General features: G+C 42.3%; 1 protein-coding gene across 2 annotated transcripts in view; it reads right to left on the bottom strand.

Moving 5' to 3' along the window:
• Positions 1 to 6,541: 6,541 nt before the first annotated feature.
• TAF1D (TATA-box binding protein associated factor, RNA polymerase I subunit D) overlaps positions 6,542 to 19,791 on the bottom strand; it is a 30,748-nt gene continuing 17,498 nt past the window's right edge. The window contains exons 3-5 of one of the 2 annotated variants that reach the window (XM_082248405.1): positions 18,497 to 18,672; positions 14,486 to 14,531; positions 6,542 to 6,640 (exon numbers count right to left, since the gene is read on the bottom strand). In XM_082248405.1, coding sequence (XP_082104531.1) covers positions 6,554 to 6,640; positions 14,486 to 14,531; positions 18,497 to 18,672 — 309 coding nt within the window. In that variant the 3' untranslated portion in view covers positions 6,542 to 6,553. The remainder of the gene's footprint in view (positions 6,641 to 14,485; positions 14,532 to 18,496; positions 18,673 to 19,791) is intronic. The other variant, XM_082248406.1, reaches the window with a different exon arrangement.

Genomic DNA, 19,791 nt, shown 5'->3' with positions numbered 1-19,791 from the left:
GCAGCTCCAAAACTTGAATTTAGGTGCTTTTGGGGTTTTTTTTTGCCAAAACTTCTAAACTTAACTCCATAAAAGCCTATGTGTCCATGTACACATAGGCTTTTAGCAGAGTTTAGGCGTTGCTGCAGTTAGGTGAGGTTCAACCTCCCTATCCTAATTGCAGAATAATCACGTTCAGGATAGGAACGTTTTGACCGCCAGCCGTCAAAGTACTTTATGTTTACATGAAGCCTTAGGCTACTGTAGCAGGATTTCCAGGCATTGGGTCTGATTTGGGTCTGCCATTGTTAACGGAAACGCCAGCAGTCCCTTTAAGCTGAATACTCAAGTGTGAGATTTGAGTCAAAGACCAGTCCGGCATCTTTGGTTTGTTTTGTTTATTTTATATTGTGGATGGGAGAAGGGATAGAGTGGGATACTCCTCCTGCTCAACTAGGTATAAATGGGACACTTTGAAGAAAAATGCCTTTCAGCGCTGTCTTGATGCCGAACCAACGCTTGCTGGTGCTTGAAAAACACTGACTTGCTGAACTGCACTTGACTTCTGACACTCTGGTTAGCTCAAAAGTCCCGAACACTGCTCCCTCCAGTCCTTGCTGACTGAGGTAGCCTCTGTATACTGTTTCTGCTGCTGCAACTCTCAACACTGCATGCTGTACACTTTAACACTTCAGGGCCCAACCGCTGGCGCCTCCTCTGTACTTCAGGGTCCTCCCACTAGGCACCCCCTCTACACTTCAGGGTCTTCTCACTAGGCACCCCTCTACACTTCAGGGTCCACACACTGGCACCCTCTTTACACTTCTCTTCAGGGTCAACACTGGCACCCCCTTGCTCCTGCACCAGCTAGCTAGCTCCTGGATCCCCACGACCTTCACCAGAGTGGGCCCCTCTCTCTCTAGGCAGACCCCCAAGGGGCAGTTTGCCATACTCACGAACTGGGAATGCTTTCTTTAAACAGGACCCCTCTCTCTCCGCTGGTCCTCCGCACCAGATCCTCTCTGCAGCTCAGTTCAGCCTTCTGTCCCCTCTCACTAGGCAAGCCGCCTGGGACACCCGATTCCTCTGACATGAGGAGAGACAGCCGTACTCTCGCTCCTGGGAATCTGCTTCCCGCCAAAGACGCTGCGTCATGTGCTCCCCTCAAACTTATACCCACTCCCAGAATGCTGTGCGGCAGAATCTGCCTTTCCGGGGTAGATACAGGCCTGAGTGTGCCATTGGCTGGGTTTCCTCCACTGCCCAATGGGAACCCTCTCATAGAGCACAGTGGGGAGACTCCCCATTCTCAACAGCCACACCTGGGAGACATGACAGCCCAGCTGAAAATCATGGCCCTGCTGTTAAGCAGACAAGGCCCACTATACTTTACCTAGCACCTACCTTGCAGGGTGCTACACTAAATTCACATGGGCATAAAAAATGTACTGATCTTAATATATATGTTTTTCCTAGTATAAAAGTTCCGTCATTATGATCAGTAAATACTGGCTTAAAATTGTCCTGTTTTTTTTCTCCAGTACTTGCATCTGGCATGTGTATATGTATGTCCTCAGATGCAGATTATTAGATTTTGTGTTACAGATCTGAGTGCAGTGCAGTGAGTGCACATTTATGAACCTGTGCGAATATCTCTATTGAAAACAATGCAGCGGGCATTTAGATCTGTAAATTAAAAAAACATTTTTTTTTATTTTTTAACCACTTGCCGACTGCCTAACGCCGATCTACGTCGGCAATCAGCCCCTCACAGGCAAAGTGACGTAGGGCTACGTCACTAGCTTGTGAGGGTCTAGGGAGCGAGCGCGCGCCCCCGGAGGCGCGCTCCCGCGTGGTCACGGACCCCCCCGCGCGTGTGACCAGTGGACCCGATGTCCGCCGGTCACTCGGCGATCGGCGGGGGAGAGGGAGAATGTCAGGCAGCTTGTGTAAACAAGCTGCCTGTAATTCTCCTCGCTGTAAAGACACTGATCAAACGGATCTAGTATGTAGATCCGTTGATCAGTGTCCTTACAGCTCAAGCCACAGCCAATCACAGTAGAAAGCACGCCCCTAGGGATACACACAGCCCCTCCCTTCCAAATAAAGTTAACCCCTTCACAACCAGTGTATTTTTACAGTAACAGTGCATATGTATAGCACTGATTACTGTAGAAATGTCACTGGTAACCCCAAAAGTGTCACAAATGTCAGTCAAGGGTCCGATCTGTCCGCCCCAATGTCGCAGTACCGCAAAAAAAAAAATCGCAGATCGCCGCCATTACGCGTTAAAAAAAAAAACAACAAAAATGACAAAAATCTTTCCCTTTGTTAGTAAACGCGATAACTTTTGCGCAAACCAATCAAAATACGCTTTTTGCGATTTTTTTTACCAAACATATGTAGCATAAAACAAATTGGCCGAAAATTTTAAAAAATTTTGATTTTTACTTTTTTTTTTTGGGGGAATTTCATATAAAAAAATGTGAAAAATATTGTTATTTTTGCAAAATTGACGCTCTTTTTTTGTTTATAGCGCGTGATCAAAAAATCGCACAGGTGATCAAATACCACCAAAAGAAAGCTCTGTTTGTGGGAAAAAAAGGACGTCAAATTCGTTTAGGTGCAGCGTCGCACGACCGCGCAATTGTCCGTTAAAGTCACGCAGTGCCGAATCGCAAAATACCCCCTGGTCAGGAAGGGGGTAAAATCTTCCGGGGCTTAAGTGGTTAAAGGCCGTGTGAGCAAGTGCTGTCAGATCCAGAAGTTTGGGGAAGTATGTGTTTGCACACACATATCCTGTAAATATTATACTGGGGAATGTTTCTTCGAGGCAAAAATAGGGGGAAATATGAGCTTCCCAGTCAGGAATTCAACATGAACGCTCTACGATCTCAAAGCTAGGAGTAGAAGAACACAATAGCTGAATTCTCTAGCTCATACCCCAAATTCATAATGGGGGTGTAAAGTCTTCTAACACTTACTGGGATGACCATACATGAATATCCATGGCACAGAATACCGTTCACTCCCCACTTTTTTATATACACTTTTGTAAACCCTCCAACAAGAGGCCTTATTTGTCTTTATTTACCTTTTTTTATATTGATAATGGGAGCCCTACTCCATGTTGTATATTTTTCTGTTGTAATCTTTGTACACTTATGTTTTCCATGTAAGTTCGTTTTATCGTATTTAAAAAAAAATAAAATTAATAAAAATAAAATGGGCTCTAAAATGGTCATACACTATAGAATCTGATTGTACAATCTGCTTTAGAGATTTATCAAACCTCTGTAATAGGACACAACGGGATAACCCTTGTCAATTTGAATTCTCTGTAAAGAATAGGGAAGCCGGCCACTGCATCCTTGACAACCAATGACTCATGCTGAATGTACAAAAAAGAATGCTGGAAAGAAAAATTATTTAAAAATGGCAACAGCTCTTTAAATAACTAAGGGGTGGGGCCAGCCGTGACATCACCGCCAAGTCACGTCATCGACCGAGGGCATGCTGGGTCGGCGTTGCCACCCCGCTGTGTCACAGGTGGCCCTGCCCCTTCATTATTTATGAACTGTCAGAAGGTAAGAGCGTTCGCCGGGTCCAGAGTCGGCGGTAGCTGTGTGATTGACGATGCATCTACACTAGAGGACATTGTCAAAAACTGCCTACTGAAATTTTTTTAGGGTGGATGAGTAGGGGTACTATGTACCGCACACTCATTCACATGGGGGGGGGGGCTGGGATCTGGGGATCCCTAAAAGCCCTCTGCCCCCACAAACACCAGGGAGGGTGGGGGGGGGGGCACTCGCTCATCCCCTTTCCCCTTTTCTGACCTGCCAGGCAGTATGCTCAGATAGGGAACTGGTATGGATTGGGGGGGGGGGTCAACGCGCCATTTTTTCTCATTTTTATGTGATATGCATTGGGGGGGGGGGGGGGGGCACGCTTTTCAAATTATTTTTCATTGCCAGCATTCTTTTTACAAGTTACATCCAAATCACATCTATATCATACAGGTGCAACTTTCATGTGACTTTTAAAGGTTTACATTTAGGTGTATGGACCTCAATTCGCATGAAAGTCGGACCAAAGAGTTGCAGGAACTACTTTGAAGTTGCACAGATTTGAACAGCTTTTATACGGAAACAGAGTGCGGCCTGTCATGCGACTTTGGGGTCCAAAGTCGCAATACAAGTTGCACACCTGTAAATGGAGCCTTAAAGTGATTGTAAATGATCACCTTGTTAAACAATCTATTCGGTTTAAAAAAGAAATGAAAGGCAAAATATTTGTGTATAGATATATAAAAAAAACTTTTTCCCTTTTTTATTAGTGATCACATTCACTCTATTCTAAGCTGCATAATAGCTGGGGGGAGGAGAAGCAGCCGCAAACTGAGCTTCCCAGTGAATGGCTGTGCAGCAGGGGTGTGTCAAGACAAGTCTGATCATTGGAGGAGGGCAGGCTGAGTTCCCAGTATAGCTAGAGAACTGACCGTGGTGTGCTCGCCTGCTTAGTGTGGTCAGGTTCCAATAAAAAAAAGCAGAGGGACTGGCAGGAACACCAGGGATGTCACACAAAGAAAGCAATACAAAGAGAACAGGATACTTTCTCACACAAGTACATAGTACAGCAGGCACTGATCAGGAATATGAAATATTGGGGTAACAAACGCTTTAAGTTTTGACTATAAAACCTGGAAGCTGATTGGTTACTATGCACAGCTGCATCAGATTCTGTGTGCACCAGTTTTAGTAAATCTCCCCTTCATTGGGTCTAGATATGGTTATTTATGGTCAACCTTCGTCCCCAAATTAGTATGCTTTGATTACCGCTTGCTGCCCAATGTACTTATATATATATATATATATACAGTGGGGAAAATAATTATTTGATCCCCTGCAGATTTTGTAAGTTTGCCCACTAACAAAGAGATGAAGGGTCTATAATTTTTGTCGTAGGTGTATTTTAAATGATAGAGAGAGAATATCAACCAAAAATCCAGAAAAAACAGATGATACACGTTATAGAAGGGGTTCAGTGTATGTCCGCTGTATGTCCTGAGCAGCAAGCAGTTATACCCAAGATCTTGGCTGGATCTACCAAAGGTGAGTATAAATGTTTTTTTTTTTTAAATCCCAAACTTCTCATTTAAATTTTACCTTGTGTAGCCCTACTCCCATGGGAGCGGCTGAGTGTGGGTCTCCTTGGGTTACCGCTAGCAACAACAGTACTTTCAGACATGTTTCCAAGTGTGAGCACCTCAGACAAGAACCAGGCCAGTTTCTTTGGTGTTTAGGGTTTATTTGAGAACTTGGATGGGAGAAGGGGGGATACTCCAAAAACTGAACTATGCAGAAATAGGCAGGAACGCTGAATGATACTACTTGGTGCTATTTAGCGCTTTTCTGATGCTGGTTAATGCTCTACAAATGTTGGTTAACGCTGACTGATGCTGGCCTCAGCAAGGCCAGTTACTAGAACTTCACCTCTGACCGTAGGAAAAGTCCCTTTGAGCTCCCCAAGATACTCCTTCCTGAGGTAGCTGACTTTAAAGCACACTGTAATGCTAAACAATTCAGGGCCCTTCCTGGCACCCCTTTTACTCCCCAACTTCAGAGTTTAACTACTTGGCACCTTCTTTACTGTGCACTGCTGGTTAGCTGGCTCCTGGATCCCCTTTGACCTCTCTGGAGTGGTCCCCTTTCCTAGGCAGACCCATGGGCAGATTTTAAGTACTCACGACACTGTTTTTCCTGAAGATCTCTGCCCAGCTGCTCCACTCGGTCAGCAACTCTGGATCCCATGCAGCCCAGCTCAACCTCCGGTCCCTGGGCCGACTGCCTGGACTACCTTCACATTTTACAGAAGGAGAGACAGCCGTTACCTCCTCCTGGGACTGATGCTCCCACCAAAAGTCACTCTGTCACATGCTCCCCACAGATTTATTTCCAATCCCAGGGTGCACTGCGGCAAACCCCGCCCACTGGGACAGTCCTAAACCCTGGTGTGCTATTGGCTAGGTTTCCTCCACTGCCCAACAAGATCCCTCATTGGATACAGTGGGGAGACTCCCCAGACTCAACAGGTCACACCTGGAGGTATGTGACAGATTAGCAAACAGATCAGCCCCCCCTGATAAGCAGACAGGGCCACAATTATGCTTTTCCTAGCACCTACCTAGAAGGGTGCTACGCTCGTGTTAGTGATTCCTGAAAACATTAGGCATTTTTTCAACAGAGACGTAAATTAGGCATTTTTTCAACAGAGAAGTAAATAAAAATAAGTGAAAAAGTAGAAAAGTCCACATGCTGGTCCAAAAAGAGACTACAAAATAATAAGCATTATTTCACATTACCCTGACAAAAAAAATGTTTATTTTGAAAGATGTCATTTATTTTAGTTTTAACCCTAATAAACAAAAATATGTACAAACCCCTGAAAAAATAACTGTACATGTTCCTTTAAAAGAAAATAAATAATTTGTCAATTCTTGCGATCTGTAGGCATCAACAGAAGTATTTACAGGTCTCATTAAGAAATTTTCAGTTATCGGAGTCTCATGTCTTTAGTCATCGGTTTTGGATCTTATATCTTTTATTTTCCATTGTTCTTTGCTGGGAATTCTGCAGTCCAAAATAAATGAGCTGTTTTCCTACACAAGAAAGAATAACTCATTAATTGAAAATATGAAAAAAAAAAAAAAAAAATCATCCACCTGAATCAAGACGACAAAACTTCTGGGTTTTTTGTTTAAGTTTTGGATGAAGTAGGAAAGGAATAAAACCCGTTAGGTTTTTCTGCAGACCTTAAGGATATTTCCCTTCACTTCTTGACCTGTGGACGCAACAAGTAGTAAGAGGAAATCTCCCAGAGTTGAGCAAAACTCTATCAGACACTTGTCACTGCAACAAGTGTCCCCATTTGAAGACATCCCCTCTGTTCTGTTGACAGCTTAAATGTTTGGATTTTCGAAATAGAGAGGGGAAATCACAGAAAGAAATAGAAACCCTTTTTTTTTTGCTCCATCTAAAAAGTAAACAATGTTTCTGGATGTAAATCTTTTTTTTTTTTTTATTCTTTATTTATCAAGTTTTTAGTAAAATGCAGAACCCACCCCCCCCCCCAAAAAAAAAAAAAAAACAATTTCGTGTTGGGAGGGGAGAAGAGAGAGGATTTGTGCAAGAATTGGGGATTTGGCGGTATGTGCTAGGAGGGGAAATCGGTGGGAGGGATTTGTGCTAGGATGGGGGATTGGGGGAGGGGATTTTGTGCAGAAGGGTGGGGGATTTGAAGTGGGGGAAAGGATATTTCATGGGTAGAGGATGTCTAGAGGAGGGAAATTCTTTTTTCTTTGGGGGGGGGGGATTGGTGCTGGGGGCATATGGGGAGAGAGAGGATTTGAGCTGGGGGGGGGCAAAGCTTTGTGCTGGGAGGGGGGGGGGGATTTGTACTGGGAGGAGGGGGAATTTGTGCTTAGGGGGTGAGCATGCAGATTAGTACTCAATTTTTTTTTTGATGGGGAGGGGATTTTCACTTACACACAATGCTCATACATCTTGAGGGGGGGTGTCAAAATTTGGCATGTTTACCCTGGGCTCTAGGTGACCTTGTCCCGGCACTGGGTATATATGAGGCCTTTGCATGTACTTTGTAAGATCATTGGATAGAACGTGTATGTATCCATCCAAGGATTTAGATACACTAATGCCCCGTACACACGTGCAGATTATCTGAAGACTTTTGTCTGCAGACTTACCAAAACCATATAATATGAGGTCAAACCTAAACACTTTCAATTTGTATGCAAAATTTAACCCCTTCCCTGCCACCAATGTAAGGCATAGCAGCACAGACCTATTAACCACTTAAGCCCCGGAAGATTTTACCCCCTTCCTGACCAGGGCCTTTTTTTTGCGATTCGGCACTGCGCGACTTTAACGGACAATTGCGCGGTCGTGCCACGCTGTACCTAAACGAATTTGACGTCCTTTTTTTCCCACAAACAGAGCTTTCTTTTGGTGGTATTTGATCAACTGTGCGATTTTTACTTTTTGCGCTATAAACAAAAAAAAAAGCATCAATTTTGCAAAAATAATATTTTTCACATTTTTTTATATGAAATTTCCCAAAAAAAAAAAAAATGTAAAAATCTAATTTTTTTTACATTTTTGGCCAATTTGTTTTTTGCTACATAGGTTTGGTAAAAAAAAAAAAAAAAAAAAAATTGCAAAAAGCATATTTTGATTGGTTTGCGCAAAAGTTATTGCGTTTACTAACTAAGGGAAAGATTTCTGTCATTTTTGGTGTTTTTTTTTAAACGTGTAATGGCGGCGATCTGCGATTTTTGTTTTGCAGTACTGCGACATTGCGGCGAACAGATCAGACCCTTGACTGACATTTTTGACACTTTTGGAGTTACCAGTAACATTACTGCAGTAATCAGTGCTATACATATGCACTGTTACTGCAAAATGACACTGGCAGGGAAGGGGTTAACTTTATTGGGGAAGGAGGGGTTAAGTGTGTCCCTAGGGGTGTGCTTCTTACTGTGATTGGACATGGCTACTGGTGTAGGAACAGTGATCAACGGTCCTACATAGTAGAACCGTATGATCACCATTCCTACACAGGGGAGAATGACAAGCGGCTTGTTTACATTAGCCGCCTGCCTTTCTCCCTTCACGGCGGACGATCGCGAGTGACCGGCGGACATCGGGTCCGCCGGTCACACGCACGGACTTCCCAGGGAACAAGCCGGGGCGGGCGCGCGCCTCGGCGGGCACGCGCTCGCCCGCTATTGGCTCACAAGCAAGTGACAGGCTAGTGACGTACCGGTACGTCACTTTGGCTGGCCGGGGCTGACCGCCGCAGTATATGTACTTGCGGCGGTCGGCAACCGGTTAAAAGACTCCCAGCCACTACAGTAGCCGGGAGCTTCTGATTTTTTTTTCTGTAATTGAATGAGTGTATTTTGTATTTTTATGATTTGTAATTGAAAAATGTTGTTAATAAACAGATAAATTGAAAAAAAAAAAAAAAAAAAAAAAAAAAAAACAGTAGCTAGGGGCTTGTTTCCATTCTCAGTCACCTGTCAGCTTTCTAGTGGATCATTTCTACATGTACAGTAGTAGTTGTATGCTGCCATTCAATATAAACCCAAAAGCAATAATTAAAGTTATTGGATAATCTATAGGGTAAAAAATTAAAAGAACACTTTTTAATCAGAGTATAGCATTGTCAGTTAAACTCCTGGGATATTGATCTGGTCCGTTAAGTAGCAGAGGGGGTTGTTAATGAGTTTCAGCTGCTTTGGGGTTAATGAAAATAACAGGGGCACTAGATGGGCAACAATTAAACAAAATCCAAAACAGAATGGTTTTACAGGTGGAAGCCACTGAGGTTTTTTCCCCTACTCATCTTTTTACTAGTTTTGCATTTGGCTGGGTCAGTGTAACTACTGGTAGCATGAGGCGATACCTGGACCCTATAGAGGTTGCACAGGCAGTCCATCTCCTCCAGGATGCTAAATCAATACGTGCCATTGATATGAAAAAAAGAAAATCAGCGCACTTGAACAGATTAAAACGAAGCTGCTGAACACCAAGGGTCAATATATCAAAATCCCAGATCATAAATAAAACAACAAAAAGTGCAGCGCTCAAAACAATAATATAAACGTAATGATACAAAGTCCCAATGTGAAAGAAATGTGATCATGTACACAAATGTAAAATGTGCTCTGTGTATTGAATCCGACACCCGGTAATGTAGCCTCCTCACCTTATAGGTAGCCCCTGTGTTACCAGACAGGTTAATATGGCATAAGACTTTCCCAGATGTCACACTGTTCCAAATCCTGATGACAATTCGTGCAACCAATATTCCACAACCAGGCAAACTTAATAGATATTAGACCTCTTCCTCATAGAATCCAAGGGCAAGATGGTAAAAAACTCCAATCTCCACAATAGGTCCACTCAGCCATAAAAGAACAGGTCCTGACATAGTGCTTAACCCTTATAAACCATTTTATTGCGTAAAACACATGTGGTCAGCCCCGTGTCCAGGGGCTGGATCTACAGTGTGTGTGCCCGGAGATTACTGCGATCACAGCTGACCACAGCCGTGATGGATCTGGAGGTAATTTTACATGTGTTTTAAGAAATAAAATGGTTTATAAGGATTAAGCACTATGTCATTACCTGTTCTTTTATGGCTGAGTGGACCTATTGTGGAGATTGGAGTTTTTTGCTGCCATCATGCCCTGGGATTCTATGAGGAAGAGGTCTGATTCCTATTAAGTTTGCCCGGTTGTGGAATACGGATTTGTCATCAGAATTTGGAACAGTCTGACATCTGGGAAAGCCTTATGAAATATTAGCCCGTCTGGTAACACAGGGGCTAAGTATAAGGTGAGGAGACTACATTACCGGCTGTCGGATTCACTACACGGAGCACATTTTACATTTGTGTGCATGATCACATTTCATTCACATTGGGACTTCTCATTACATTTGTATTATTGTTTTGAGCGCTGCACTTTTTATTGTTTTATTCAATACGTGCCATTGCCAGAAGGTTTGCTGTGTCTCCCACCACAGTCTCAAGAGCATGGAGGAGATTCCAGGGGACAGGCAGTTACTCTAAGAGAGTTGAACAGGGCTGTAGAAGGTCCTTAACCCATCAGCAGGATCGGTATCTGCTCCTTTGTGCAAGGAGGAACAGGATGAGCACTGCCAGAGCCCTACAAAATGACGTCCAGCAGGCCACTGGTGTAAATGTCTTTGACCAAACAATCAGAAACAGACTTCACGAGGGTGGCCTGAGGGCCCAACATCCTCTAGTGGGCCCTGTGCTCACTGCCCAGCACTGTGGAGCTCGATTGGCGTTTGCCATCAAACACCAGAATTGGCAGGTCCGCCACTTGCGCCCTGAGAGCAGGTTCACCCTGAGCACATGTGACGGATATGAAAGGGTCTGGAGAAGCCGTAGAGAACGTTATGCTGCATGTAACATTGTTTAACATGACCGGTTTGGTGGTGGGTCAGTAATGGTCTGGGATGGCATATCCATGAAGGGACGCATAGCCCTCTACAGGCTAGACAATGGCAACCTGACTGCCATTAGGTATTAGGATGAAATCTTTGGACCCATTGTAAGACCCTACACTGGTGTAGTGGGTCCTGGGTTCCTCCTGGTGCACAACAATGCCCGGCCTTATGTGGCAGGAGTATGCAGCCAGTTTCTTTGAGGATACAGGAATTGATACCATTGAATGGCCCCCACGCTCGCCTGACCTAAATTCAATAGAACACCTCTGGGACATTATGTTTTGGTCTATCTTACACCACCAGGTTGCACCTCAGTCTGTTCAGTAATGCCCTGGTCCAGATCTTGGAGGAAATACCCCAGGACACCATCTGTTATCTCAAAAGGAGCATGCCCTGACCTTGTCAGGCATGCAGAAAAGCATGTGGGGGACCATACAAACTAAAAAGAGTACCATTTTGAGTTGCTGCAATGAAATTTCAGCAAAATGGACTAGCCTGCTGCATCATTTTTTCACTTTAATTTTCAGGGTATTTTTGAATTCAGCCCTCTGTAGGATGATCATTTTAATTTCCATTAAACGATGTGGCATTCTTTCATTCCTAACACATTACCCAGTATACTGTAGATATCTAGCATGATATTTTTCCCCCTTGAGATCTGATGTGTTTTCAAAGTGTTTCTTTCATTTTTTTTGAGTAGTGTGTATACAGTGAGGAAAAAAATTATTTGATCTCCTGCTGATTTTGCACATTTGCTGACAAAAAAAATGAACAGTCTATAATTTTAATGGTAGGTTTATTTAAACAGTGAGAAACAGAATAACAACAAAAATATTCAGAAAAACGCATTTCAAAAAAGTTGTAAATTAATTAGCATTTTAAGGAGTGAAATAATTATTTGACCCCTTCGCAAAACATGGCTTAGTACTTGGTGTCTAAACCCTTGTTGGCAATCACAGAGGTCAGACGTTTCTTGTAGTTGGCTACCAGGTTTGCACACATCTCAGGAGGGACTCATATGCAGATTCTCTCCAAGTCTTTAAGGTTTTGAGGCTGAGGTTTGGTAACTCTAACCTTTAGCTTCCTCCACACATAAGATTAGGGGTCTAGAGACTGGGCAGGCCACTCCAGGAACTTAATGTGTTTCTTCTTGAGCCACTCCTTTGTTGCCTTGGCTGTGTGTTTTGGGTTATTGTCATGCTGGAATACCTATCCACGACCCATTTTCAATGTCCTGGTTGAGGGAAGGAGGTTCTCACCCAAGATTTGAGGATACATAACCCCATCCATTGTCCCTTTGATGCGGTGGAGTTGTCCTGTCCCCTTAGCAGAAAAACACCCCTAATGCAATGTTTCCACCTCCATATTTGATGGTGGGGGTGGTGTTCTTGGGGTCATAGGCAACATTTCTCCTCCGCCAAACACGGCGAGTTGAGTTGATGCCAAAGAGTTTGATTTAGGTCTCATCTGACCACCAAACTTTCACCAAGTTCTCCTCTGAATTATTCAGATGTTCATTAGCAAACTTCAGACGGACCAGTACATGTGCTTTCTTAAGCAGGGGGACCTTGCGGGCGCTGCAGGATTTCAGTCCTTCACAGCGTAGTGAGTTACCAATTGTTTTCTTGGTGACTATTGTCCCAGCTGCTTTGAGATCATTGACAAGATTCTCCCGTGTAGTTCTGGGCCGATTCCTCACCGCTCTCATCATCGTTGAAACTCCATGAGGTGAGATCTTGCATGTAGCCCCAGGCCAAATGAGATTGACAGTTATTTTGTGTTTCTTCCATTTGCGAAATATCGCACTAACTGTTGTCACCCTCTCACCAAGCTGCTTGGCGATGGTCTTGTAGCCCATTCCAGCCTTGTGTAGGCCTACAATCTTGTCCCTGACATCCTTGGACAGCTCTTTGGTCTTGGCCATGGTGGAGAGATTGGCATCTGATTGCTTCTGTGGACAGGTGTCTTTTATACAGGTAACAAGCTGAGATTAGGAGCACTTAATCTCAGCTCGTTACCTGTATAGAAGACACCTCGGAGCCAGAAATCTTGATTGATAGAGGATCAAATACTTATTTCACTCGTTAAAATGCAAATCAATTTATAACTTTTTTTGAAATGCATTTTTCTGGATATTTTTGTTATTTTGTCTCTCACTAAACAAACCTACCATTAAAATTATAGACTGATAATGTCTTTTACAACCAAAAACGTAAATGTATTTTATTGGAATATTGAAGTGAAAGGAAAAATGATAAATGGTTTTCAAATTTTTTTTACAAATAAATGTCTAAAGTGTGGCGTGCATTTGTATTCAGCCCCCCCGAGTCAATACTTTGTAGAATCACCTTTCCCGGCAATTACAGCTGCAAGTCTCATTGGGAATATCTCTACCAGCTTTGGACATCTAGAGAGTGACATTTTTGCCCATTATTCTTTGCAAAATAGCTCAAGCTCTGTCAGATTGGACGGAGGGCGTCTGTCAACAGCAATTTTCATGTCTTGCCACAGATTCTGAATTGGATTTAGGTCTGGAATTTCACTGGGCCATTTTTACACATTTATATATTTTGATCTAAACCATTCCATTGTAGCTCTAGCTGTATGTTTAGGGTTGTTGTCCTGCTGGAAGGTGAACTTTCGCCCCAGTCTCAAGTCTTTTGCAGACTCCAACAGGTTTTTTTCTAATATTGTCCTGTATTTGGCTCCATCCATTTTCCCATCAACTCTGAGCAGGTTCCCTGTTCTTGCTGAAGAAAAGCATCGCCACAACATGATGCTGCCATCACCATGGTGTGTTCAGGGTGATGTGCAGTAATAGTTTTCCGCCACGCATAGCATTTTGCTTTTAGGCCAAAAAGTTCAGTTTTGGTTTTATCTGACCAGAGCACCTTCCTCCACACGTTTGCTGTGACATGGCTTCTCTCAAACTGCAAACAGGACTTCTTATGGCTTTCTTTCAACAATGGCTTTCTTCTTGCCACTCTGTTTTTGATGCAGAAAAAAAACGCACTGGACTGCATGAGGTGTGAACTGGCCCTCAAGGAAGAACAGCTGACAACAGATGCCCCATAGTAAGTCTAAGGGTGATGTCACTTCAGAGGCTCCACAGCTTATCAGCGATCTCTCTTCTTCACTGTAGAGATATGTGACCGGACCAGAGCAGCTTCAGAATAGAAAATAGACATCTTTGCTTTTTACAGGGTAGATAGAATAAAATTAGAATGGGGTGGGAGCAGGTTTCGCCTTCGATTTTGGCTGAACTTCCACTGTAGGCATAGCACTCACTTTAAATTAAATTATAAAAATTTGCATGAGGTAAAGCTAAGGAAACAAAAATTAGTTTACTAGGCCTGTAGTATTAATGGGGTCATATACAGAAGCCCTGAAACTCAAGTTATCCTTCTGATATTTAACTATATCATATCATAATACCAGGGACTCACCACAATTTTTGCATCACAGTACTGTGTTTCACATTCATCGCTTTCTCTAAAAAAAATAAGCAATGCATATATTAAAATATATATATTTTTTTTTTTGTAGCAATTATCTGTACCAACAAACAAGCAATTCCTCAATAAATAAAACATTGATGGATGCAACACAGATGGTAGTATTCTGCACTGTGCAATTGACTCAAAATAAGGTCTGTCAATTTAAATAATCTTTCAGGGACACATTTAAACAACCTATTAAAATGATCTATATGAGGACTAGTTGTTGTACACACATGCAGCTATTTGATTAACCAGATGCCATTGATAAAATTCCGCTGTTGCCAACTGACTGGGTTGCCAACTGACTTGAGCTGAGCTCACTAAAACAAATGAGTAGGGTGTCTTTCGTTTGTGACTTTTATTCAATTTGATTAGTTTAATGGATTTGAATGATTGATATATTGATGATAATAATAACTGTGTGGCCACTACTGAAGTACAACAGTAGGGCCTCGTTTATATAAAATGGGAAGCTCCGCTTATCTGCCCCCCCCTCCCCACTCCGGTGTTACCATTGGCACCTTTTGGAGGGATCATCCGGAATTTCGGCCCCCCTCCTCCTTCCCCTGCCACCGGGCCATTCACAAAGCGCAGTGCCAAGTAGGGAACCAGCTGTGAAGCCGCAAGGGTTCACTGCCGGTTTCCCTTATAAGCAATGGCGGCGGCAGCACCCAAGAGCCAATGTAAAAATCGGCTGGGATGAAGACAACGCTGGATTCCTGGACAGGTAAGTGTCCTAATATTTAAAGTCAGCAGCTACAGTATTTGTATCTGCTTACCTAATTTTTTCTGAAGGAGCCTGGACCTCCTCTTTAAGCATACACCTGTGTGAGGGCCATGTTTTTCCACATGTGGATGCACAGGTTTTCCTTGCATTCCAGAGCAGGCAATCCCATTCATGTCATTTGGGATACAGCAGCTGTACGGACACAGCCGCTGCTCCCAATTTGACATCCATGTGGGTGCATGACCCCAAAACGCACACAGCGTGGGTTCATGTCCCCTATGTTTTTTTACATCAACATTTACACATGCATGCACATATGCACTCCCTGATCATGGAACTTTCCTGTTTGGGTATTACGTGCATGTGTTGGTAAACACTGATGCAGAAAAGCATTGGCTTTTACAAAAGTACAAGCACGTTAACCTCTATGGGCAACTGTGGCTCCCCAGTCAAAAGATAATGCATTTTTACACCAGACCCTGCCTGTACCTCCAAAGCTTTGTGTGCATGAGGACAAAAATCTAGAGGTTGTTACTGTATGCCGATTCAATATTACAATGGATTAGAAGCACAGTGGCTTAGTGATAATCACTTCTGCCTTGCAGCACTAAGGTCCTCAGTTTAAATCCCAACCAGGACACTACCTACAGTACATAGAATTTGCATGTTCCCCTGTGCTTAGTTGGGTTTCCTCCCAGACTTTGTCACCCACACAGATGTCATGTTGGGAGTAGGCTTGTGACGGTATCAGATTTTCATGCTGCGATTAATTGATTAAGGTTTTGCCACGGTATACGGTATTATCACGGTATTCTATTAAATTTAAATTATTAAATTTCCACCTCACTTCAATTTCATTGCTGAATTTAGGGGCTTTGGTTCACTTATGCACATTATTATATAGTCAATCAGTACAGACTCTGTAAACCAGGCCTAAAATAAGTCATCAAGCAGTGTCTGGCCTAACTGGTGATAACTGGTCCTGGTGCTCGGCTCCGATCCGATGGCCTGGTCATTAAGAGGGCAAATCCTTGTGGTCAAGAAGTGGTTAAACCTGAAGGAGGTGGTGTTATTTATAAATTACTTTACTATTGCTTTAGGCCTGGTTCACATGTATGCGGGTTGGCGGCCCACATTTGCACAGGCATAGCAGCCCATTGATTTGAACGGGCTGCTATGCCTTCATTTTCCGCAGAAAAAAGGTGCATTCAGCATTTTTTTTAAAATTCAGTGGCCTTGAAATCCATCCTGCTTTTGCACCATGCGACTAACCTGCAATTCCTGCTCTGGCAAGCTTTCTGCGTTTTTTGTATACATGGGCATGGCATTTAAAAACAGTTTGCGTGTGCAGCAACGGCAGGTAAGTCGCATGGTGCAAAAGAAGGATGGATTTCATGGCCACTGCATTTTTTTAAATTCTGCATGCACCTTTTTTCAGCTGAAAACGCAGGCATAGCAGCTCAAGCCCATTCACATCAATGGGCTGCTATGCCTGTGCTAATGTGGGCCGCCAACCCGCATACATGTGAACCGCCAACCCGCATACATGTGAACCACCAACCCGCATACTTGTGAACCAGGCCTAAAGCAATAGTAAAGTCATTAATAGATAAAAACACCGGTCCTCCTGCAGGTTTAACCACTTCTGGATCGCAAGGATTTGCCCCTTTAAAGACCAGGCCATCGGATCAGAGCACCAGGACCAGTCATCACCAGGTAGGCCAGACACTGCTTGATGGCTATATAATAATGTAATGTGGGCTGCTATGCGTGTGTGTGTGTATATATATTATATATATATATATATATATATATATATATATATATATATATATATATATATATATATATATATATATATATATATATATATATATATATATTAGAGCTGCACGATTCTGGCCAAAATGAGAATCACGATTTTTTAGCTTGGAATAAAGATCACGATTCTCTGTGTAACAAAAAAAAAAATTGGGATAACTTTACTGTTACTTTTTTTTTTTTTTTTTTTTTTTTTTATTCATTAAAGTCGTTTGAAAGACTGCTGCGCAAATACAGTGTGACATAAAATATTACAACAATCGCCATTTTTTTTCTGTAGGGTCTCTGCTAAAAAAATATATAAAATGTTTGGGGGTTCTAAGTACTTTTCTAGCAAAAAAAAAACTGATTTTAACTTGCAAGCAACAATTGTCAGAAAAAGGTCCAGTCTTTAAGAGGTTAAACTTCCTTTCTCCCTGGCAGAGAGAAGGAAAAGATACAATGTAATCATTTTTGTTTATAGTTACTGGGAGAGCTGTGTGAGTGAATGAGTCATCCAGCTCACTGAAATGTATCAAATCACAAGTCAGACTGAGGAGCAGATAAACTCGGTATTTTAAAAATGCCACAATAACAATACCGTGGCTATGCAATACCGCGATATATCGAATTACCGAAAACCGGCATATGTCTAGTTGGGAGCAGTGGCGGTGTCTATGAAGCCGCTGCATCCCAATTGACATGAATGGCACTGCCTGCATGGGGATGCTTGTAATTTCTGTGCATCCCATGCAGGCAAACATGGCCCTTTTGAAAGTACAATCTCTGCATTATCTTTTGACCGGGGAGCCACAACTGCCCATAGAGATTAATAATTAGGCTGTAGGTGCTTGTACTCTTGTGAAATAATATGTGTGTAATAACCAACCACGGAAGTTCCATGTTTATGGAGTGAAAATGTGCATGCATGAGTAAATGTTGATGTAAAAAAGCATCAGCATTTACACTAGTACAAGTGCACACAGTCATTCACCTCTATGGGCACCTTTATGCACCACCTGCAACTTCCAGCCACGTAAAAACACCAGGAATTTACACCAGACTCTGCTTGCACCTTCAAATGTTTGTGTGAATGAGGCCTTTGGAATGTTACTTTATCTCATAAATTCATAAAAATGGCATAAATCATATTATCAAATTAGAGACCAGTGAAAGCTTCAAACTCAGATAGAACACCCTGAATACAAACTCTTCATACCAAATGTGCACCAAATACCTTATACAAATAAAGCAGCTTACCAATCATTTAGACCCCACATCGCAAGAGGTCTAACAGTACTTTAGAATGATAGATCCCATCAGCTCCCTCACGACTGGATGTGCCTCAAGCCTGTCACACTTCAGTCAGAATGGCAATAATATGTTTACCCCCAGAACACATACTAACAATGCAAACCCATCAAGCTTACCCAGACTCAGAAATAGGTGAAAGAGGCTCTTCATCATCCATGTATTTGAATTTTCTTGCCTCAAGGCTTCCTTTCTCCAGTTCTTCACCCACATTCATATCCATCAGAGATTTTTGCAAATGGTTCTCATATTTAATGTTTTTTACATAGTTCAGAAAACCACCCAAGACATATTGCTGCATGAGAAGATATACATACATTTTAGAAATCAATGGATTTTAATTCAGTAGAATACAAACGTTAAGTCCAAAGAGGACAAAAATGCACACAAAGTACTGTCTTAAAGAGCCCAGCTTATTAGGTTGATTTAGATTCGGCAATAAGAGGCCTATGAATAGAGACAAAACAGATGCAAATAAACTACTGGAACACAACGAAAAACAAAAAACAAAAAAACGGTCTAGTTAAAATAGAACTAAAACTTGTTTTTAGGGTTTGGATAGAGTAGAGGGGGATTAGAACCCCGTCAGTTGTTATTGCTGTCTGTGCCGATTTTAGGGAGATTCAGCCTCTATTTGACTCATTTACCATTATCATTAAAAGTGCAGGGATTTCCTCTCACTTCCTGTTTTGGCTAGTAAACAAGAAGTGAAGGTAAATCTCCCCAATAGGACACAGATAGAAAAAAAAAAACTTAACTGACAGAGGTTTATAAACATCCCTTCGGCTTGATTCACATCTACGCATGTTGCTTTTGAGTGTCTCTGCAGTGCTTTTTGCTGTGCTTTCCACTGGGGTTTTTTTTACCGTGATTTTGCTGAAATTTGCGCTTTTTATGGTTTGGGGGGGGGGGGGGGGATCTGTTATTTGGCAGATTTGAAAATGTAAAAACGCAAACTTTGGCAAAAATGCAGTAAAAAACGCACTACGTGCTTTTCTGTAGCTTCTCTATTAAAGTCCATTAAACCCAAAAAAACACAGTTTTGTGTTTAGAAAAATCCCTGACCTTTTCAAAAAATGTTGAGGCACAAAAATGGATTATGTTCCATGTTTCATAAGAACCCATGTTAAAAAAATGTAGTTTCTGCAAAAAGCATGAAAAAAACGCATTGGTGTGAATGGAGCCTTACTGTGTCCAAAATGGAAAAAAATAAAAATAAATAAGTTTTGCCTAAAGTTCTACTTTAAGTACTTATTCCATGAATCATTAAATGAATAAATAAAAAAGTGCACAGTGCCATCACTCTGATGTGTTCTTAAGCACTGCAAGCTACAGCCAGAGGGTGTGGACATGTGATAACGTATGTTCACGAGTTGACCCCAAGAGCACGCAGGTGGCAAGATAAGCGAACAAA

Source organism: Pelophylax lessonae (genome assembly GCF_965119305.1).
Source record: "Pelophylax lessonae genome assembly, chromosome: 2".
NCBI classification, from domain to species: Eukaryota; Metazoa; Chordata; class Amphibia; order Anura; family Ranidae; genus Pelophylax; species Pelophylax lessonae.
Note: the sequence above shows the minus strand (reverse complement) of the source record. Positions and strands in the feature narration are given on the sequence as shown.